The sequence below is a fragment of the Stenella coeruleoalba genome (assembly GCF_951394435.1).
Source record: "Stenella coeruleoalba genome assembly, chromosome: 2".
NCBI classification, from domain to species: Eukaryota; Metazoa; Chordata; class Mammalia; order Artiodactyla; family Delphinidae; genus Stenella; species Stenella coeruleoalba.
Window position 1 is genome coordinate 132923193 of NC_137147.1, and position 22663 is coordinate 132945855.

General features: G+C 45.5%; 1 protein-coding gene across 2 annotated transcripts; it reads left to right on the top strand.

Annotated features, from left to right (window-relative positions):
- Positions 1-2878: 2878 nt before the first annotated feature.
- On the top strand, positions 2879-22124 carry SNUPN (snurportin 1; the record flags this gene model as incomplete). 2 transcript variants are annotated; one of them, XM_079912822.1, is made up of 9 exons in its annotated part: positions 2879-3407; positions 6558-6720; positions 8592-8739; positions 13756-13860; positions 14100-14196; positions 15332-15429; positions 18262-18336; positions 19869-19949; positions 21423-22123. In XM_079912822.1, the coding sequence occupies 8 exons, from the start codon at positions 6563-6565 to the stop codon at positions 21744-21746; spliced, it is 1086 nt and encodes a 361-aa protein (XP_079768948.1). In that variant the 3' UTR covers positions 21747-22123. The 2 variants fall into 2 exon arrangements, with proteins under 2 accessions (XP_079768948.1, XP_079768949.1); XM_079912823.1 differs by lacking the exon at positions 2879-3407 and having other exon boundaries at positions 6563-6720; positions 21423-22124.
- Positions 22125-22663: the final 539 nt, after the last annotated feature.

Consider the following 22663-nt stretch of genomic DNA (forward strand, 5'->3'; position numbering starts at 1 on the left):
CGTAGCTGAGTCAGGATTTAGACCCAAGCCATCTAGCTCCAGAGCCTAAAACCCTAATCACTCTGATGTGCTTCCTGCAACCCAGAGCTGAGCCCCAGGGACCTTGTAGTGATGGAGAAGAGGTTTGCCACCTCCCAGGGCTCTACAGTCTCCTGTGACTGCAGTTTCTGCCTCCTGGCACATGTGAGTCCCACTGATACATGACTTTGTCACCCTCTCAGGTCAGCTTCTCCTTCCTGCCACAAATGGCTGAAGAAGCCCTCTCCTACAGGTGTCTCCAAGTGGGCGGTGAGAAGCATTGGTCCTCAAGATGACTTAGATGGTGGCCTGGGTGAGTTATTTCACCTCCATAATCTCAGTTTCCCCCTCTAGGCCTTAAATAATAACAAATTACATGGGAGAAAGCTATTCCCTTTTCAGTTCCAATAACCTCAAGGGGAAAGTCTTCGCTGGGGGCTAGACTTGCACGTGTGTATAATTCTTGCTGACTTCCCCCTTTTAAGAACAATAAGTCCTCTTGGTTTTCTCTCCAGACTATATCCCAAATCCCGCCCTTCCTACCACGTCCACTGCCACAACCTGAGTGCAAGCGCTGCTTACTGGCCTCCTGACCTCCATGCTTGCTTGGCTAAATTCAGTTCTCTACCCAGTAGCCAGTGTGCTCTCTCTACAGCTCAAATTCAGTTATGTCACAACTGTTTAAAAACCTTCATCTGCAATGGAGGTAAAATCCAAACTACTCATTTTGGCCTACAGGCCTCTGTATCCCACCTGCCTCAGTGCCCCCATCTCCCTCTGTTCCCCCTCCTCCTGGCCTTCTGTCTACCACTCACACAAAGCCTCTCTTTACACCCACTAGAAATGGTTGGTCCCCCCGTCCTTGTAACTGACTCCTTCTCATCATTTAGGCCTAGATTCAAATGTCACCTCCTGGGAGAGGAGTTCCCCAACACTGTAACTTCAGCAGCTCCACCTGTCTCATTCTCTACCCAGCCACCTGAGCTCCCTGGTACTAGTCTGCACTCAGCTACAGTATCTATCTTTTGTCTTTCCTACCACAGTTGGGCTGTAAGCTCCTGAAGGGCAGGGACCAACTCAGTCTTGGTCATTTTAGTATCTCCTGGGCCTGGCACAGTACCTGACCAACGGCAGGCATTAAACACACATTTGTTAATTGACTGAGAGTGACACTCAGGGCTCCTGGCAAGAGCCTCCTCTTGAGAAAAGGGGGGACACCTTCCTGCCCTCAAAGTCCTGCCTGTAGGTGCTTACGAGATTTTGGGGGGTACACAAATTCCACCTTACTTATTTTTTTTTTTTTGGCCCTGCAGCACAGCATGCAAGATCTTTGTTCCCCAAGCAGGGATTGAACCAGAGTCTTAACCAGTGGACCGCCAGGGAAGTCCCCAAATTCCACCTTAAGTAACATTAAATCATAGCGTGAGAAAGTGGATCTTCTGTTCTCTGTGAATTTTTCTGATTACATAAAAGAAAAATTCTGTTAGTGTTACTCCTTATCAGTTTTCCAACACTTGCTAATCTCTGATTTTTACAAAGTCCACAGTCTTACAGTTTTCTACAGACATCAGTATGTAGCTAGATTATAATATTATACTATTTTCACTATAGAGTTCATAGATGCTTTCTATTAAAGTGGGAAGTGATTTAAGGTAATGTTATGGTGTTCCTCTTTCAAATAAATGTATTAGGCTTTTTAAAAAAGTAAATTGGTTTAAAGACATCAAATATAGGTGTATGTGTATGTGGTCAAGGTTGTGAAGGTGGAGTGCCAATGGCTACAGTTGGAGAATCACTGTTCCAGGTAGAGCAGCCCTTTATGGAACACTAACTGGCCCCAAATGAGCCCCTGGGCTGAGTGACATTTAGTTGGTTTTTTAGTGATATGGGAAGTTATTCAGCTGGTGTGAATGAGGGGCTGGAGCCTTTCTCCTGGACCTCAGTGCATGAATTTGTCCATCTCAGTCTATTTTCCTCCAGCGTAGGGCCTTTGTTCTTTTCTGTGACTTCTGTGGTCGTGGGTAGAGAATGGTGGTTCTGAGACACAAAATACTTAATATCCTGGTGTCAAAGTTTCCTACTGAAGTCAGGTCCTGGGCTCTTCTTTGTCAGTCTCATAATCAGCTTTTATTTGTCGATGCACCAAATAACCTAGTGCACAGCCTGACCACTGAAAGTTAGAGCTCACCTATGTAAATTCTGAAGTAAAAAAAAAGAAAAGAAAAATTGGTCTTCCACAGCCCCAAGCACCCTCTACCCTCCCTGTCAATCTGACCTCCAAATGGACGGAGTCATGTACATAAAATATGCAACAAGTCCACACCTTGGACTCAAAATGTGCCAACTTTGTGTACGTTGTTTCTGTAGTGTGGTATTGTAATATCCAACTTCTCTGTAAGTCAGACATGCAGCAAACTTAAATATTTGGCTCAAAAGCCGTGTAACTTTGGCCAAGTTGCTTAACCTCTCTGAGCTTTAGTCTCTACTTCCTTGTGCTATTTTAAGATTAAATAATTCATGCAGAGCACGGGGTCTGCCTCAATGTAAGTATTCAATAAATGGCTATTCACAGTTTTATTTTGCATCTCTTCAATCTTAGCCCACAAAGGCTGCTCTCCAGTTTTATTAAGTTCGTAAATCTCGGCTGCTTCCCTCCACCCTTTGCACCAATTCATTCCTTCACCAGAGCCGTGCCTTGTGCCGGATGCAGGAATCAAACCAGGTCCCTACCATTGCCAAGCCCACAGCCGAGAAGGAAAGAGAAACTCCTAAAGCGAGCAAATGGCTGTAATCGAGGTTTCTTTCCAGTGTTCTAAGGGGCGAATGGGTAGGGGACGACTAATTGTCTGAGACTTAGTGGTGGGTGTATGTGTGGGCGGGGGAGGGAGTCATTCAGGCAGCGCTTTCCCGTATAAAGCATGGTCACGGGAGAGGGAGCGGACTGTTGGTGCACTCCTAAGGACTGTGCGTATCTGGGGGAGGCGGCAGGATCCAGGGCCTGGAGGGCCTTGAACGCCCGGCCACGAGACCGGGGTTCCAGCTATCGGCGAAAGTAACCCGGAGAAGCTTCTGCCCAGGAGTGAGGCTTCGGCCCGGCCAAGTCACCTTTCAGGAGGGTAGCAACACAAAAGCAGAAGGACTCCCGCCCGGGCGGACTGGAAAAACCCCGGTAGTTGAGGGCGGAAGTAACCGCAAGCCCGTGACAGAACCGCGGAAGAACTCCCGGCGCTCTCTACGTCCGGAGGAGCCGGAAACTCCCAGCGCTAGGTGGGTGAGCCCGGCGGCTCGGCGGCGGCCGAGGGAGCGGGGCCGGCTCTCTAAAGGCAGCTGATTGGTCGGCCCCCGGCGGCGGCGTTGGCGGCTGCGCGTGGAATTGTCACCTCGGCCTGGTGAGTCGTCGGTTCTAGCTTGGGCCCCGCCGGCTCCCGAACTGCCCCTGGGCGCCCGGCTGTAACTCTCTGTGGCCGGCTGCACACTCCCGGCTTCCCGAGACATGACCTGGAGGGGCAGAGCGAGGCTGGGGCCTCTCCTTGGGCGCGCTTCCACTCTTCAGTTCCAGGCTGTCGGGCCAGGACCCCTCAGGGATTTTCTTTGTGGGGGAGGGGCGAATCATGCAAGGCCTAGATGACCCCATCCATAGAGAAAAGCTGTGCGCGCCTGTAGCGGGGAGGGCGGCCGAGTGGAGTTCGGTTCCCCCGGCCGCATTGAAGCCCGGTGGGAGACGCTGAGGAGGCCTAGATCCTGGCTGGGGGATTCGAGGCGGGGCGCCCCCGGAGGGGGAGGAGGAGGAAGAGACAGTAGTGGGGGACAATTGGAGTCTGGAGCTCGGGGGAGGGGCCTGGGTGGGTCGGAAATGGGATACAGGTGGAGTTTGAGACCCCCCCAGGTCAGAACCCTTGGAGTCATCATCCTCCGAAGAATGGGTTGAAAGAGCAGGAGCCAGCCAAGGACAGCCATAAATTTATGGGAGGTACAGCCAGCCGCCCCAGTATCCAAGGCATCAATTTTAAGAAGGATTTTATGCTTCTTGGCAGAGCATGAACCCACACCGAGATAAAGCACGATGAGGCCTAATAAATGTATTTTAGATTGGGTCATTACTTTGGTAAGACAAAGACATAATGAATCTTTAAAAGATTTTATTATGGAAGTGTTCAAACTTACACAAAAGTATAGAAAAATACAGAAAATAGCATACCATTTAGGATCCTAAGTACTCGTCACCCAGCCTCAACTACGAATGGCCACCCCGGTTGCATAACATACATGTTAAGACACGCCTCAAATCCACACATAATATGCTAATCTTAAGTTTTAAAAAGGTGGGTTTTTTTGTTTTTGTTTGTTTTTTTCGTGTTTAATGGGTATAAAGGTTCCATTTTGCAAGAATAATAGAGTTCTGGAAATTACACAGCAATGTGAATGTAATTAACACAACTGGAGTGTACATTTAAAAATGGTTAAGTGGGGCTTCCCTGGTGGCGCAGTGGTTGAGAGTCCGCCTGCCGAGGCAGGGGACACGGGTTTGTGCCCCGGTCCGGGAAGATCCCACATGCCGCGGAGCGGCTGGGCCCGTGAGCCGTGGCCGCTGAGCCTGCACGTCCGGAGCCTGTGCTCCTCAACGGGAGAGGCCACAACTGTGAGAGGCCCGCGTACCACAAAAAAAAAATAAAAGGTTAAGTGGTAAACTTTATGTCATGCGTTTTTAACCACACACACACAAAAAGTTCCTTTCAAATTAGAAAAAAGAAATCTAGGGAATTCCCTGGTGGTCCAGTGGTTAGGACTCAGCGCTTTCACTCTGGGGGCTTGATCCCTTGTCTGGGAACTAATATCCCGAAAGCCGCATGGTGCGGGCATTAAAAAAAAAAATCTAATGCTGTAAATTAAGAAAGAAAATCTGAATTCAAATGTGCAATGGAAAATAACTCTTTGCCAAGTAGAGGCCCATAGAGTTGTATTTTTAACTGTGGAGGCTCTGCAATGAACCTGTTGGTTTTGAGGCTCAGAGCATTGGGACCTGGACTGGGGTGGAGTTTAAGCACTGGTGGTACCCTCTGGTTTATACTAGAACTTGAAGGGTTGGGCCAGCCCAGGTGTGTGAATAAAATTTCTCCCAAATGTTCCTCTTTTCTTGCAGTCTGAGGCACACTTTTTTTTTTTTTTTCTTCCGGCCATGGCGGCTTGTGAGATCTTAGTTCCCCCACCAGGGATTGAACCTGGGCCCTTGGCAGTGAAAGTACAGCGTCCTAACCAATGGACTGCCAGGGAATTCCTTGAGGTGCACATTTAATCTTTAGGGGAGCTCCTGTGCTACCTCATACCTTCATTCATGGAAGGGTGAGTGAAGTGTGAATTCACATCTTTCTCTCTACTCCCGTTCTTCAGGGTGGCCCTTGGTAGTCTGTCTCCAATATGATTTACTCTCTGTCTCCCAAGTGTACCACATGTCTGTCCTTCACATTTTCTAGAGCAGCTGGTGTTAACTGGGAGGCAGCCTTACATATTTTAGCTCTTTTCGAAATGAGTCCTGCATAGGTAGCCCTGAAACCTTCCTTCTGCCCACCCCAAACAAGCAAATAAACAAAACAAGCTATAAAGCAAGAAAGTAACTGCCAGGTTTGGGTTTTTGGCTCTTCTTGTCTTCCTCCTTGGGCTCCAGAACCAGTACTTCTCCTGGAACTAAATTTTCTTGATATGAGTTGGCATTTATTGGAGAACTAAACAGCCAATCAGATAAAACTTGCATCAGAAAATTACATATTTTATTTATTTATTTAAATTTATTTATTTTTGGCTGCCTTGGGTCTTCGTTGCTGTGTGCGGGCTTTCTCTAGTTGCGGTGAGGGGGGGCTGCTCTTCCTTGTGGTGTGCGGGCTTCTCATTGCAGTGGCTTCTCTTGTTGCGGAGCCTGGGCTCCAGGCGCACGGGCTTCAGTAGTTGTGGCTCGTGGGCTCTAGAGCACAGGCTCAGTAGTTGCGGTGCATGGGCTTAGTTGCTCCGCAGCACATGGGATCTTCCCGGACCAGGGCTCGAACCCGTGTCCCCTGCATTGGCAGGTGGATTCTTAACCATTGTGCCACCAGGGAAGCCCTACATTAAAAAAAAAAAATGTTAAAAAAGAAAATTACATTAGTTATTGAGTAACAGCTTTTTAGAACTATTCAGGAAAAAAATTAGATGATCGATTACTTCACTGCATGTCAATGATTGTAAGAAGGAATTAATGACAGGGTCCCTGGTGAATGATGACAAAGAGCAAAAGTTAGATTCAATCACAAGGTGAATTTGATTGATGTTGAAGTTTATACACTCAGAGCTATCAAAATGCTCATTATTAAAATATCTGTGAGAAAAACATTACTGCTCATATGTAACTCACTTACCCTTTAACTTCTTTTTTTTTCCCATAGAAATAATTGTGATTTTGGATTATGTGAGGTTTTTTAGGAATGTAGCCATCATGTTACACCATAACTGCCTGTACCCGAAAGGTGATACAAAACGATTGAACAATTTTCTGATGTTTTCCTTTGTAGGGAAGATGGAAGAGCTGAGTCAAGCCCTGGCTAGTAGCTTTTCTGTGTCTCAAGATCTGAACAGCACAGCTGCCCCACACCCCCGCCTGTCCCAGTACAAGTCCAAGTACAGTTCCTTGGAGCAGAGTGAGCGGCGCCGCCGGTTACTGGAACTGCAGAAATCGTAAGGGATACTTTAACTCCTTGGCTTCTCTCTGTAGGCTGGGAGCTGTGAACCATTCAGGAGGCTCCAGGCTTGTCTCTACAGAGCCACCTTCAAAGTGGACCCTTTGTAGGTTGTTCTTCTTGCCCACAAGGTTGGGAGGGGTAAATCCTGGCAGAGGTAGACATCCTTTACACCCAGAGCTTGGGAAAAATGAGGGAGTAGGGAGAGACTGAAGTTTGAAAGCAAAAGCTCAACTCTCTGGTTAAATTTTTCTTTTCTTTTTTCCTGGCAGCAATACTGAGCTTTGTAGTTTAGGGACTTGTGAAAGCCACTCCCATACTTCCACTCCCCACATTCCCTGTGTGCCTTCTCCTGCAGTCTGACTCCTGGCTTTGGTGTGGGCTTCCTGTCTTCCTTCAGCCCAGATGTTTCTGTGGAGCCCTTGGGAATTCAAGACAAATAATTCCACAGGGAATCTGAGGAAATGTCTTCCATACACTTCGGTCGCAATACCAAGATGAGCAAACAGGGAGAGAGATTGATTGCAGGATAGGAGTGTTTGAGGATGGGCTGCTCTGAAGGCAGGGCCTATCCTTTTATTCTCAGTGCAACACAGGCCTCTTCTGGTTAAGGAATTAAGGATTAGGAGGAACTATCGACAGCTGCATTTTGCCCACTGCTTCATCACTAGATGTGTTTAGCAGAGATGGTTCCCTGTGGCCTCTGGGTTGCTTGCAGATTACATTCTCAGATCACGCATTCCCCCGATCCCCAGTTTTTAAAAATTGTGATTAATTTGGAATAGGTAATATGTTCGTATGGTTCAAAATTCACAATCCATAAAAGAGTATATGGAGAAGGGACTTCCCTGGTGGTGCAGTGGTTAAGAATCCGCCTGCCAATGCAGGGGACATGGGTTTGAGCCCTGATCCAGGAAGATCCCACATGCCGCGGAGCAGCTAAGCCTGTGCACCACAGCTACTGAAGCCCGTGTGCCTACAGCCTGTGTTCCACAACAAGAAAAGCCACCACAATGAGAAGCCCCCGCTCGCCACAACCAGAGAAAGCCCGCATGCAGCAACGAAGACCCAACACAGCCATAAATAAATAAGTGTTTTTAAAAAAGAGTATCTGGTGAAAAGTCTCCCTCCAAAATGTCAAGTTCCTCTCTCTCTTTTTTTTTTGGCCACGCTGAGCAGCTTGCAGGATCTTAGTTCCCCAACCAGGGATTGAACCTGGGCCCACGGCAGTGAAAGTGCCGAGTCCTAACCACTGGACCGCTAGGGAATTCCCAACATCTTATAGTACACTTGCTACAACTAATGAACAAATATTGATACATTATTATTAACTAAAATCCATACTTCTTTACTCAGATTTCCTTAGTTTTTTCTAAGTGGCCTTTTTTGAAAGTTAGGAACTGCAAAAAGGTCTGGCTGTTCCTCAGAAAGTCCCAGAAGCTGTCCTTGTCTCAAACTTCTCACTGCATCTTGGTGTTTCCTCTCTGCAATCCCTGGGAGCCTTCAGACAGTATGTCTGCCAGGCAGGGAAGTATCAGCTCTCACCTGGGGTGGAGATGGGAGTCTAGGGTGGGGTGGGTAGGAGTAAGATCAGCCACTAGCGAACCCTGAGAATTCCTTTAAATATTGTACCTTGCCTGTTCTTAGGAAACTGAGGAAAGCTGAGTGTGTTCAGAGGGGGTTTCCTATTTAGGATCTGTGAGGAGGTGGTCACTAGTTAAGGCTTACAAAGGAAATTTTGTCATCGCTTACCCCACCACAATTCCCAAGTTGCTTTTGAATTTGGAGACTTTGAATTACATCTGTCACATTTCAGGGTGTCTTCCTATAAGACGTAAAGACCTGTCCTTATGCCTTTTCTTTTCTCAGAAAGCGGCTGGATTATGTGAACCATGCCAGAAGACTCGCTGAAGATGACTGGACAGGGATGGAGAGTGAGGAAGAAGAAGAAAAGAAAGATGATGAGGAAATGGACGTTGACACTGGCAAGAAGTTACCAAAACGCTATGCTAATCAAGTGAGTGCTCCAGAGAAGATTAGGCGCAGCTGGTCCTGCTCCCTTTACTGTGCAGTCAAAGCTCTTTACTCGCCCTAAAGAGGAGGATGAGGCAGGAAGAAGGAATAGCATCTGCAACGAAAGTGCTGATGTACATCAAAGTTATGAGATGAAAAGAGATGACTTACAGTTTTGTGTGCTGACAGGGGTCACTGATAGAGTCTGGGTAGTGGGTTTGGGAATCATTACCCCATGCTGTTAGCAAAGGCTTCCGGCCTGCTGCATTTAAAGCCCCTGAGCTACTGATATGCTAGCGGACGCCATTCTTTACTAGTCGTTATACAGCTGTTTTGGATCAGGCCTGCCCAGCCCAGCACTATCCCCCACCCCATCTCCCAAGCTGGTAGTCTTTCCCAAGTGGTGGACTAACATGCCAGCCTTGGGTCTTCACACTCAGGTGGTAGGAGCTTGGAGGTCCTTGAATACTGGGAGCCTGCCCAGCCACCCCAGGCCAGCCAGTTGGCCTAGGTGAGGTTGAGGCCATGAAACAACAGATCACTATAACAGACTTGACTAAGTGGCCTGTTGATTCCGGAGAGGAAGTCAGTGTGGCTTGTGGCGCCATAGGTGAAGCAGGCATGGAGACTGTCCAGTGCTCTAGGCAACCCAGTTATTTTCCAGAAGGCAGGGCATGTGTCTGAGTGGGGCTGGGGGTCTACCCTGCTGTTGTATACTTCTCTCTATAACCCAAGTGTCTTGTCACTTCAGAATCCTCTCCCACCTTAAGAATATGGTTCCTGGGTGCACACACTCCTATCCTCTTTCTCTGCCTCAAATATAGCACAGACATCTTCTATGACAAAGTACAATTTAGTTCTGTTGAGCAAACATTGTTTTTTTGTTGTTTTTTAAATTTTTTGGCCATGCTGCACAGCATGCGGTATCTTAGTTCCCTGACCAGGGATCGAACCAATGCCCTCTGCAGTGGAAGCACAGAGTCTTAACTACTGCACCACTAGGGAAGTCCTGAGCAAGCATTGTTTTGTTTTGTTTTTGTTTAAAACAGAATATTGGCTTTTTAAAAAATATTTATTTATTTATCTATCTATCTATCTGTGCCGGGTCTCAGTTGCGGTACGCAGGATCTTTGTTGCTGCATGTGGGATCTTTAGTTGTGGCATGCAGGGTCTAGTTCCCTGACCAGGGATCGAACCCCGGACCCCCTGCATTGGGAGTGTGGAGTCTTAGCCACTGGATCACCAGAAAAGTCCCCCCCAAGCAAGCATTGTTGAAGGCCCTGTTCTGTGTTAAGCTAGGCTATTCTCAGGGGAAGATAGACGTGGGCCAGAAATAGCCCATGCACTCCTCTAATAAGTGTAGATTATGGTTTTTGCAATAAGAAAGTGAAATTAACTTCCAACAGAGAAGGAAGCAGGGTTGTGAAATCAGGAAAAGCTTAATGAAAGAGGAGACAGTTTGGAAACATGGGTAGGACAGGTGGAGGTACAGAGCATTTCAGGGCATTCCAGGCCGCAGGATCAGGCTGAGCAAGAGCCCAGAGGTGGGAGAAGAATATATGATGTGTTCAGGAGGGGTGTGCAGAGTGTGTGTGAGGATGGAGCAACATAGGGTAGGGGGAGGAGTATAGCAGAAATATGTACAAGGTTTTAGACTCTGGGTCTAGATTGTGAGGAACCACCGAGACTTTTTGAGCCAGGGACAGAGGTGGGACTTCATGTGATGACTACCACATCAGTGTAGAAAGGCCTGGAAGAGAGAGACTGTGGTAGGGGGCTTAGGTTTGCTAAAAGATCTGATGAGTGCTAAGGGCAGTGGAAGTGGGAAGGAAAAGAGGTCATGAGTATGAGAGATGTTGCCAGGTGGAATGAACAGAATTTATGGCTAGGAGAGGCAATATGAGAAGCGGGTAAGGGTTTAAGCTCAGGTCGCATGGACTGACCTCAAAGTCAGGCTCTGTGTTGACCATGGGCAAGTTACTTAACCAGTCTAAGTCTCTAGTTTCTTATCCGTAAAATGGGACATCGTAATAATACCTATCTCATAGGATTGTTAGAGGGATTAAATGAAATAGTGTACCTTAAATACCTAGCCCAGAGCCCATAATGAATGCCCCACAGTATTAGCTGCTACTGCTATTTTTTTAAACAGCCATTTTGAGATACAATTCACATAACATACAATTCACCCATTTACAGAGTACAATTCAGTATTTTTTTAGTAATTCACAGAGCTGTGCAACCATCACCACGATCTAATTCTAGAATATTTTCACACCCATTAGCAGTCACTCCCCATTTCCCCTTCCCTCCAGGCCCTAGAGCAATCACTGATCTACTTTCTGTCTCTGTGGATTTGTCTATTTTGGACATTTCGTATAAATGGAATCATATGAGATACATCCTTTTGCTTCTGGCTTCTTTCACTTAGAAGGTTTTCAAGATTCATTTATGTTGTAGCATGTGTTAGAACTTCATTCCTTTTCATGTCTTTTCAAATAATATTCTGTTGTATAGGTACACCACATTTTGTTTATCCATTCATCAGTTGATGGCCTTTTGAGTTGTTTCCACTTTGGGGCTATTATGAATATTGCTGCTATGAACATTTATTTACATGTTTTTGCATGGACATATGTTTTCATTTCTCTTGGGTATATACCTGGGAGTGGAGTTACTAGGCCATATGATAACTCTGGAGCTATCAGACTATTTTTCAGAGTGACTACACCATTTTACATTCCCACCAGCAATGTTTGAGAGTTTGTTTCTCCACATCTTTGCCAATGCTCGTTATTGTCCGTCCTTTTGAATATAACCATCCTAGTGGGTGTGAAGTGGTGTTTCATGGTTTTGATTTTCATTTCCCTAGTAACTAATGATATTGAGCTTCTTTTCATGTGTTTATTAGCCATTCGTATATCTTTGGAGAAATGTCTATTCAAATCCTTTGCCCATTTAAAAATTGGGCTATTTGTCTTTTATTATTGAGTTATAAGAGTTCTTTAAATATTCTAGATACAAGTTCCTTATGAGATACATGATTTGCAAATATTTCTCATTCTGTGGGTTGTCTTTTCACTTTCTTGATGATGTTTTTGGCAGCACAGAAGTTTTACATTTTGATGTAGTCTAATTTATCTATTGTTTCGTCATTTGTGCTTTTGGTGTTGTATTACTATTATTCTTTAAGAGAGTGTTGATTATGCCTTGGGTTTAATTGAATAACAGAGAGGAAGGTGATGATATTAACAGGGCACAGAACGCAGAAGGGGAAGGGTGGGTGTTTCAGGGATGGGAGGTACTTGGGCAACAGAAGCCAGTGAATTCTGTTTCGGCTATGCTGAGTTTAAGGTACAGAGAGGACCAACAGAGAAAGAGATAGCAAATGGACAACTGGAAATATAGGTTTGGAGGAAAGGAAAGAAGTCTGGAGATGAAAAAGAAGAGAATTAGGGGACTTCCCTGGTGGCGCAGTGGCTAAGAACCTGCCTGCCAGTGCAGGGGACACGGGTTCGAGCCCTGGTCAAGGAAGATCCCACATGCCATGGAGCAACTAAGCACATGCGCCACAACTACTGAGCCTGCGCTCTAGGGCCCGCAAGCCACAACTACTGAGCCCGTGTGCCACAACTACTGAAGCCCGTGCACCTACAGCCTGTGCTCCACAACAAGAGAAGCCACTGCAATGAGAAGCCCGTGCACCGCAATGAAGAGTAGCCCCCACTCGCCACAACTAGAGAAAGCCCGCACATAGCAACAAAGACCCAACGCAGCCAAAACAAAAAAAAGAGAGAGAATTAGGAGGCATCATCTTAGAAATGACAAGAGAAGTAGATGAGTTCCACCCCCACGGGGGGGAACAGCATCTAAGAGAAAAGAAAAGGGGGACCTAAAACAGCCCCCTGAAGATTATCTACATGTTTTGGGGGAGTGTGTGGAGGAATGTTTGGAGGAAAAACAGAAAAGTACTGTCATGGGACCAAGGGAGCATGTGTCAAGGAGGAGGATGTGACTGGCAGCATTACACCAGGAGTAGAGGAAGGAGGGGGAGGTGAGGGAATAGAGGTACTTGGCTGCAAGGAGGTCAAGTGGGGCTGTGAGGTAGCAAATCTGGACTGCGGGTGTCAGAGTGGGTGGGAAGGCAGCAGCAAGAAATACGAAGTAGTTGGAGGGTGGGAGGGAGGGAGACACAAGAGGGAAGAGATATGGGAACATATGTATATGTATAACTTATTCACTTTGTTATAAAGCAGAAACTAACACACCATTGTAAAGCAATTATACCCCAATAAAGATGTTTTAAAAAAAAAAGAAATACGAAGTAGTTGAAAAAAGAGAGAACGTGGAATATCTTAATAGAAATGTAGAGTGATAAAAGGTTTTCATTTTTGCCTTGGTTTTGAGGATTAGGGGTTAAGTATTTTGTGGCCTAAGGGGAAGGAGAGATGGGAGAGATGAGAGATTGAGTGGGAAGTATTAATTGATAGGCTAAAGTCTTGTATAGATGGGAGGGACTAGTGATGAATGGAAGAGTAAATTTTTTCAAATTCATTTCACCACAGCCCTTTTTTTTTTTAAATTTAAGGTAGATTTCCTAACATCCTTTAGTATAGTATTTGGGTCACTAGTTTGGGAAATGATCTAGTTTAGAGCATCTCAAGGTCAGGGACTTGATTCATCTCTGAGGTATAGCCCCTGGAACATAATGGTTGTGATAATGGTAGGTGGGTGGACAAAGTAAGGAAAGATAGAGGGTCCTATCCCCCCATACAGGGGGTGAAGTAGTAAGAATGGATATGGATGCAGATAATGAAGGTGAGAAGTGGAAGTTCACAGTGAGCAGGAGATGAGTTGACTACTAAGAGCTAGCGGGGTGGAGGTCCCACTGTCACCCTTTTCTGTTCTCATTCTTTTACATGTATTTTTATTATATATGTAGGACGTGAATTCTTTGTCATTGTAAACATGGGAGCAGCACAGCCCTGTTGATTTTTAACACCATTTTTTGTGTTCCCAGTTAATGCTCTCAGAGTGGTTAATTGACGTCCCTTCAGATTTGGGTCAGGAATGGATTGTGGTCGTGTGCCCTGTTGGAAAGAGAGCCCTTATTGTGGCCTCCAGGGTGAGTAGCTGCTCCTGCCCCCGGCACCAGCATGCCTGGCCTGTAACGGGAGGGGTTCTCTGCACACTCTGTGTTCCTCATCTGCCACAGCAGCTGTCCCTGCCATGGGGATTGAAACGCTTTCCTGCAGGAGGGACTTGATGAGAGCCATCTTTGGGCTGATGGCACCCCTGCAGAATGTGGAAGCAGGAGGGTGAGGAGACCTTGATGCCTGACAAGAATGGTAATTGTCCACACAGGGCTCTACCAGTGCCTACACCAAGAGTGGCTACTGCGTCAGCAGCTTTTCTTCCCTTCTGCCAGGAGGCAACAGGCGAAACTCAGCAACAACAAAAGGTACCTACATACAATTGACTGTTTATTAACTTTTATAATCAGTGCTTGGTTAGTTGCTTAGTTAGTTGTTTTAAAGACCCACTTTAAAAGCATACTTTTGAAACTGCGCACAGGTAATATCCTGCCCACTGGGCTCTCCCTCAAGGTCAGGCCTCCTCAGTAGCAGAATAGTTGCAACTTGTGAGACCTGCTGGGCAATAAACCCCTAAATTAAAGTCAATGCACCTTTCCCATGGACTTCCATCACAAGATGACAGGTGCAGTTTTCTGGGGAAAGGACCCCCAGAAGGCCAAATGTAATGTACTGTTGCTGCGGCTTCCTGCCGAACTCCCTTTTCGCCTTTCTCAGTGTCCTAATCTTAGCTTATTCCTCCCACCTGGGCCCAACCAGGGAGACTAAGGTCACGAAAGTTTGCCCGGGGTCATTCAGCGAGGAGTTGGCAGAGCTGCCAGAACCGTTCTCTCACCTCTGTCTGCCCAGGCTCTGCTGGTGGTTATTCCTGTCCTCTGTTCTGAGCCCTCTATTGGCTTTTTTTACTCAAGCCTGAAATGCGCTCCCACCTCCCCTCTACCCTGTTATTTTAGTCCTCTGATCCCAAAAGATTGTTCATATCCCATCTCTTCCATGAAGCATTTTCTGGAACTCTCGTTTTTCTTAGTTTGTGCTGTATAATTCAGGTCTTGGTTCTTTCCTCTGTAATCATCTTATCTCCTTAACTGGATTGTAACTTCCTTAAAGGCAGGGATTACTTATAGTTAATATTCCCCACAGAACACAGTACCTGTGTTAGGAACTCAAAAAGTAATTGTAAACTAAAATGGAAGATTACTTCCCTTCAAACTTGAGCTTCTCTAAGGTGAGTAAATGTCCCAGTTTTTCTAAAGGTTCAGAGTTCACACTTGGCATTGCCTTGATCCTTCTTGTGCTGTCATACCTCAGGTCACCCCTAGACTGTGCCAGGTAGCCAGAAAAGGCTGTGAAGAACTTTGTCCTGTAGTGCCGGTGCTTGCCGTGAGCACTGAGGATTGTTGGATTCGGTTCCCAAGCCCCTAAGATGGGGCTCCCCAGATTGTGGTGGAGGGAACCCTGATGGGAAGGGGTACCCTGTACTGACTTTCTACTTTGTGTCTCCAGACTACACCATTCTGGACTGCATTTACAGTGAGGTGAACCAGACCTACTACGTTCTGGACGTGATGTGCTGGCGGGGACACCCTTTTTATGACTGCCAGGTAAGGACTGACACTCCCCTCATGTCTTCTCCTGTTTTCTCCTCTCCTCCCAGGAAAGTGGCTCAGCATGTGTGTTTAGTACGTGACCAACTTCTTGGTGTGTACAGGATGTGGTATATCAAGAACATTGTCTAATGTTCCTTGCATCTTTGGGTGTGTTTAAATTAGCTTCATTTATAAAAAGAGGTAGGAGGAACTAAGGGAAGCATAGCAATTCTTGAGGGGAGGAAGGAGAAACAGAGTGTAGGGTAGGCTGGGACTTCGTAGAAGCTGTAACCGCCCCCTCCCCTCTCTCCAGAGTGTGGGAGGCTTGCTGGCAGGGAAGGTTGCAGGTGAAGGGGATGCTGCCTTGTGCAGGCGGCACAAGGAAGAGAAGGTGGAATGTTAAGCACCATCAAATAGACTTCTGTCACCTCCACTCTTCACCAACCACATCTTGACCCTGAAAATGTCAGGGCCTCCTTGGTATGACCGTAAGGCCTCGAATCTCTGAGGGGTTAGCTTTGGAAGGAGATTTTCCAAATGGAGAGAGGCCCCCCACCCAATATTCTCCCCTTAGGTTTCACCTTCCCACAACATTTTTCTCAGATTAGTGATTTTTTCGAGTGACAGACGCAGTCATCAGAGAGAGGCTAGGTCACCCCACAGTGTCCATCTCTGCTCCTATGCTCCCCATCGTTGTTCCAGTTTTAAAGTGGTGGGTTTTTTATGCTCCTGTCAATTAGTTTATCATAGTGGTTCTCAGAATGTTGAATGTGTGGCCTCAGAAAGTTGTTAGTAATGCAAATTCTTAGACCTACTGAATCAGAAACTCTGGGGATGGGACTTACGTTTTAATAAACCTCCAGGCGATCCTCATGCAGGCCCACGTGTCCGAATCACAGGTTATCACCACAGCCTGCTTCTTTCTGTAGCCATTACCCCAAGCTAGGTTTCCAAATTGTGCTAGGTGCTGGTACTTCAGAATTCTAGCATGCATCTCATTCAAAAAATAATAGCCAAGGGACTTCCCTGGCGGTCCAGTTTAAGACTCTGCACTTCCAATGCAGGGGCCATGGGTTCAATCCCCAGTCAGGGAACTAAGTTCACACATGCTGCACGGTGTGGCCAAAAGATAAAAAAACAAAAACAACAACAAAAAAATAGCCAAGACCTGCATTGCTAAGCACTTCGTGAGCATGATCTCATTGAATCCCTTACAACTCTAAAAAGTAAGTATGTACTATTGTTATTACTCCTCATCATTTAGATATGAAAGCTGAGAGCCACAGATGTTAAGTACCTTGCCCAAATGCAGAGCCAAGCCTAAAACTCAGAACTCAAAAATTCAATCGAGGGACTTCCCTGGTGGTGCAGTGTTAAGAATCTGCCTGCCAGCGCAGGGGACACAGGTTCAAGCCCTGGTCTGGGAAGATCCCACATGCCGCAGAGCAACTAAGCCCGTGCACCACAACTACTGAGCCTGTGCTCTAGAGCCCACGAACCACAACTATTGAAGCCCACATGCCTAGAGCCCATGCTCCGCAACAAGAGAAGCCACCGCAATGAGAAGCCCGCACACCACAGCGAAGAGTAGCCCCCGCTCACCGTAACTAGAAAAAACCCACGGGCAGCAACGAAGACCCAGTGCAACCAAAAATAAAGAAATAAATAAATTTATTTTTTAAAAAAAGAGAGAGAAAGGCCACGCAGCAATGAAGACCCAATGTGGCCAAAAATTAATTAATTTTTAAAAATTAAAAAAATTAAAAAATAAAAATTCAATCAGGAACATATTTTCCTATAATTCTGTTGAAGGATGTTTCATAACATGCATTTACAACTTACAAATTTGATAACTAAAGCCACCTATATTTTGACAATATAAAGAAAAGATTGTGGGTTTTTTATTTTTGGTTTTGGAAATTAAAAAAAAAAAGAAAGAAAGAAAAGTCCCTAAATAACAACAGAAGCATATGTATCAGTAATTTAGATCAATAGTAATTTGGAATAAAGTAGTTTATGTGAAGTTACAGCTATAAAGTAGTTTCTAATTCTTAGGTAAAATAAAACAGAGGTTAACGTAATGTGCTTTGGAGTTGGTGAGTCCTGGTCCCATAGTATTTCTGTGTGCACCTGGGTGAGTGATGTAATCTCTCTGAGCCTCAGAGTCCTCACCTGTAAAATGGAGATAATAATAATACGATTCTCAGAGGATGGTTGAGGATTAATACGATTATGTATGTAAGGTCCTTAGCATGGAGCCTGAGACATAGTAGGCCTTCAGTGACAAATGTTGGCATTACTACTATTAATAATTCTATTGGATTTTAAGGTAAAAACATTTAAAGATTTTATGAACATCTTCCTGACCTTACAGCAGTGTTTTAAGGGAAATGAGGGTGAGAGAACGGCTTAGGTCTTCATAAATCAGGTGGCTGTTTTTTTCCCAGTTTTATTGAAATTAAACTGACATGCAACACTGTAAGTTTAAGGTGTATAGCACAATGATTTGACTTACATATATTTTGCAGTAGTTACCTGAGTAAGTTTAGTTAACACCCACCATCTCACATAGATACCAAAAAGAAAAGAAAAGAAAAAAATAAATGTTTTTTTTCCCTTGCCATGAGAACTCTTAGGATCTGCTCTCAACAACTGTCATGTATATACCAGACAACAGAGTTAACTATTGTCATTGTGTTGTACTTTCCATCCCTGGTACTTATTTATCTTATAACTGGAAGTTTGTACCTTTTGACCATTAGGTGCCTTTTTAGAATGGGGTGTTTTTGTTCGTATTAGAGTTTGAGGTGAGCAGTTTTTAATCTTTCCCTTTCTCTTCTCTGGCAGACTGATTTCCGATTCTACTGGATGCATTCAAAGTTACCAGAAGAAGGACTGGGAGAGAAAACCAAGCTCAATCCCGTAAGGCCTGGTGTTAGGATTTCAGAGTTCTTTATGGGGATTGGTTTGGATTGGTCTGTTATCTAAATATAATCATTATGAATGAAATTATCTTTTTGAGGCAGCATGGCATAGTGGGAAAAGTATGGACTTAACAGTTATCTAGATTCCAGTTTTCGCTTTAACAATTACCAGGTTAAGTTAATATCTTTACTTGGCCTTAGTTTCTTCATCTGTTTAATAGAGTTAATAATACCTACTTTACAGGGTTGTTCTAAGAACCAAATTATATAAATATACAAGTCTTTCTAGCATAATTCTTACGGTGAGCACTCAATAAACAGTGGTTGGTATAAAATGCTAATAACTGTTTTTATTAATAACACTGTTTAGAATTCTCCAACTGTAGCCTGCATCAGCAGCCTCTGGAGGCTTGGTAAAATGTAGGCTCCTGGGCCTCACCCCCAGAATTTCTGATTCAGTAGGTCTGGGGTAAAGCCTGAGAATTTGCATTTCTAACAAGTTCTCCAGTGAAACTGATACTGCTGGTCCATGGACCACACTTTGAGAACCTCTGCCTTTGCATCTGAGCTAAGAGTGACCTCATCTAGTCAGTCCCCTCTGTTTATAGATTAGTATATAGGCTCAGAGAAGGGACTGCCTTCCCCAAGGTCCCATAGTCCAGGATGATAACCCAAATGTCTTGGCTCTTTGCTCAGTGATTAAATATGGGACAGTTGTTTTCATTGCATTTTATTAGTTAAGCCCTGTAGACTGGCATTTGCTTGGGTTGCTTACAGCATTTTTAAAAGCAACTGAATAACCAGTTACAGGACAATAAATGGGACCAGTACTTCCAGTGATGTTATCAATAAGGTCCTAGAAGAACATGCACTGAGGAAAGGGAACATGGGGACTACTTTCTCTGAGATGCTCTTCTGTGTGTGCTACATGTACTATCTCATCGTATTTGCATAACAATCCTATGAAGTAGATATTTTATTATCCCTTTTTACAGATGGGAAAATGGAGGCATATGGAGATTAAATGATTGACAGAGCTGGGATTCAAACCTAGGCAATCTGACTCAGAGGTTGTCATAGTCCTAATCACTTTGGTATACTGCTTAAGTGTAAAAACTTTTGCTGGTGTGAAAGGGGCTTCACCAGTCCTTCATTAGGGGCAACTGTCATAGAGCTGGGAGAATAACATAGAATCTTTAAACCTAGCACAGGGCAGTGGTTCTCAGTCCTGACTGCATGAATCAACTGGAGAGCTTAAAAAAAAAAAAGACTGGATCCCACCCCAGAGCAGTTCAGTCAGAATCTCGGGGTGGTGCTTGGGCATGAGTAATTTTTAAGAGTTTCCCAGATGGTTCTCCTGTATAAAGCAAGGTTGAGAACTCCTGACCTAGTAATTCAGAGGATAAGTAGAGGGGAGTGGGTAGGGAAGGATGAGACTGAAAACTTCTCTTTTTTGATACAGCTGTTCAGTTGCTGGAACCAATATTGTTTGTAACATGTACTAATTCTTTGTTCTAATTTATGTTTTAGTTTAAATTTGTGGGGCTAAAGAATTTCCCTTGTACCCCTGAGAGCCTGTGTAAGGTGCTGTCTATGGATTTCCCTTTTGAGGTAACAAAACCATTGTTTTTATTGCTCTGATCTGATTGTAGGACACAGGGAAACTTGGTTATACAGTCTTAAGAGAGCCTCTGACTTTGCTGTGTCAAAGCATCAGAAAAGGGCTAAATGCTGACTCTTGGAAAAGGATGTGCTCGTGGCCCTTCATAGCCTCAGTGCCACCCTGCCAGATAAGTCAGAATGCCAGAGCTGGAAGGGCCCTTGAAAGGACAGCTCATCTAATGCCCTCATTTTACAGATGGAGAAACTGAGGCCCAGAGAGGGGTGAGGCTTCCATTCCTAGGTCCTTCTTGTGTGCCTCTTTCTGCTACAAGCCAGAGAACGAGGCCCCTTGTTTGACTGCCACAGCTGGGGCTTCTGTGACTGACAGACTGCAGGGCTGTGAATTCCTAATCCTTCCTTCCTCCGAAGAGCAAATGGTCCCCAGGGATGGCAGTGCTTGCTGAGCAGTGGCATGGCAGTGGGGCGACCAACTTGTCCAAGGTTGCCCAGGACTTCCCTGGTTTTAGTGCTGAAAGTCTCACCTCCCCAGAATCTCCTCAGTCCTGGGCAGTCTTTGGTCATCCTCAGAACCTGCAGTTACCCTACAAGCAGACTTCCTTTGCCCATGATACCCTTTAAAATTCTGCCTGGTCACCTGCAGGTATTTGCTTGAACTGGATATAATTTTGCTAAAAGGATCACAGCTTCCCAAATGATGAAATGGCAAAGGCTGAGTTGCCTTCATTTCTGGGAGTCAGTTAAGAAGGTGGTAAGAACACCATCTTTGTTTATAACCCTTATGCCCCAGTGACAATAAATGCTTTTTAGAGATGAGTCACTGAATCACAGAAAAGAACATATGGGACTGTGGGAGGTCTTCCCGTTGAGAAAAACTGAGTTTCCCAGAACATAGCTCACAGACAATTTAGGGGGAGGTTTAGGCAGCCAGCAATGGCTGGGGAGCAGGGCTTCTTGACAGGCTGTTTCCCCTGCACTCAGCAGTCCAGCATCTTGGAGGGGCTTGTCCAGTCCCCCGGCTTTGTTCCCGGTGTGGAGCACATCCCCCACTACAGAGACCTCCGGGTGGTGGAAGGTGAATGGGATTTGAGGAGAGAAGACCTGGGTTCAAGCTGAATTTCTGCTTCATACTCACTGTGTGTTTGAGGGAGGCTCCAGAACTCCCTGAGTCTGAGCAGCTTCATCTCCCAGACACTTCCATGGTGGGTAAGAGGGTGAAATACTAGGTAGGAAAGCACGCTGTAAACGGGAAAGTACTTTTTATGTTTTTATTTTCTAAAATTTAGTTTTCTAGGCCATTTCTTCTTTTAGAGAAATTCATGTGTGAGAAACAAAGACTCTTTTTCTTCTGGCAGTGACCCAGAAAAAAAGAGCTGGACCACAAGAGCTACCCCAGTGCATATAGGTCTCCTACAAACATGTGGCCCCAGAAGTCATTCTGATCCCTGGTTTTCTTTCTTGTAGGTAGATGGGCTTCTCTTCTACCACAAGCAGACCCACTATAGCCCTGGAAGCACTCCTCTGGTGGGCTGGCTGCGCCCCTACATGGTGTCAGATGTTCTTGGCGTAGCTGTGCCAGCTGGCCCGCTGACTGCCAAGCCAGAATATGCTGGGTACCAGCTCCAGCAGATTATTGAGCACAAGAGGAGCCAGAAGGAGGGAATAAAGAAGATACTCACACACAAGTCCTCTGAGAATGGACGCTATGAGTTGGAGCACCTGTCTACCCCCAAGCTGAAGAGCCCTCCCCATAGCCCCAAGCACCCAGGGAGCCTCATGGATAACTAGAGAGGGCAGCGTCCTTTGGGAGTCACAGGATGGGGGTTGGTCCCAGAAGGAAGGCTGGGGAGGAGGACAGTGACGAGAACAAGATGACTTCATTTTAGAGCAGACTTTCTAAAGCCACTCCAGCTGGAAACAGCTCATCTCCTATCTGAAGTGCTGGCTTTAACAGTTGGGGGAGGTTTCCAGATTGGGTAGTCTTTGCATTTGAGCAGCAGCTCCTGTGAAAATGTATTTCAGATCCACAATGTAAATATATGTAATTCTTACGGAAGAAGTTGTTTGTGATTGTTAAACTTTATTTATTTTATTTTTGTGTGTGTGTGATTCTTAAACTTTAGATAGTCAGGAATCTCCCCCACCTCTACCCCTTCAGGCCCCCTAAACCATGACTGTTCAAGTCTTGGCCCATTTCACTCTGTTTTTAGCACTTAAGCATTCTGCTGAGTTTCCAGTTGCTGCTGTTGGTAACGTCATTTTCTCAAAGGTCTTACCAGGAACTGCAGTTCTTGGTATTTGAATATGTTCCCTCTTCTGAGAAGACAAGTGTGATTTTCTTTGGTTTAGACACAGCCAGAGATAAAATGCAAATGGAGTTCATTCACTACTTCAGCCAACATTTGAGCACCTTCCAGAAGATAAGCCTTGTGCTTATGTAGAGTGGGTTATGGTGAGGGACCATACTTCATCCCTGCCCTTGAGGAGCTCACGATCCAGTGAGAAAATAAACCCACCAGCATCTAGAGTGGGTCCAGATGGTGGGATGATTGCTTTAGTGCAGAAAGGGGCATAGAGCATGGGGTGTGGGGGGATGCTGGGAAGAGCAGAGGGAGGTTTCACAGAGGAGTTCAAAGCTGGGCTGAGGCTCAGAGGAGGGACAGAAATGTGCTCTGCAGACAAGGAGGGCAGGAGTTTCTCACGGA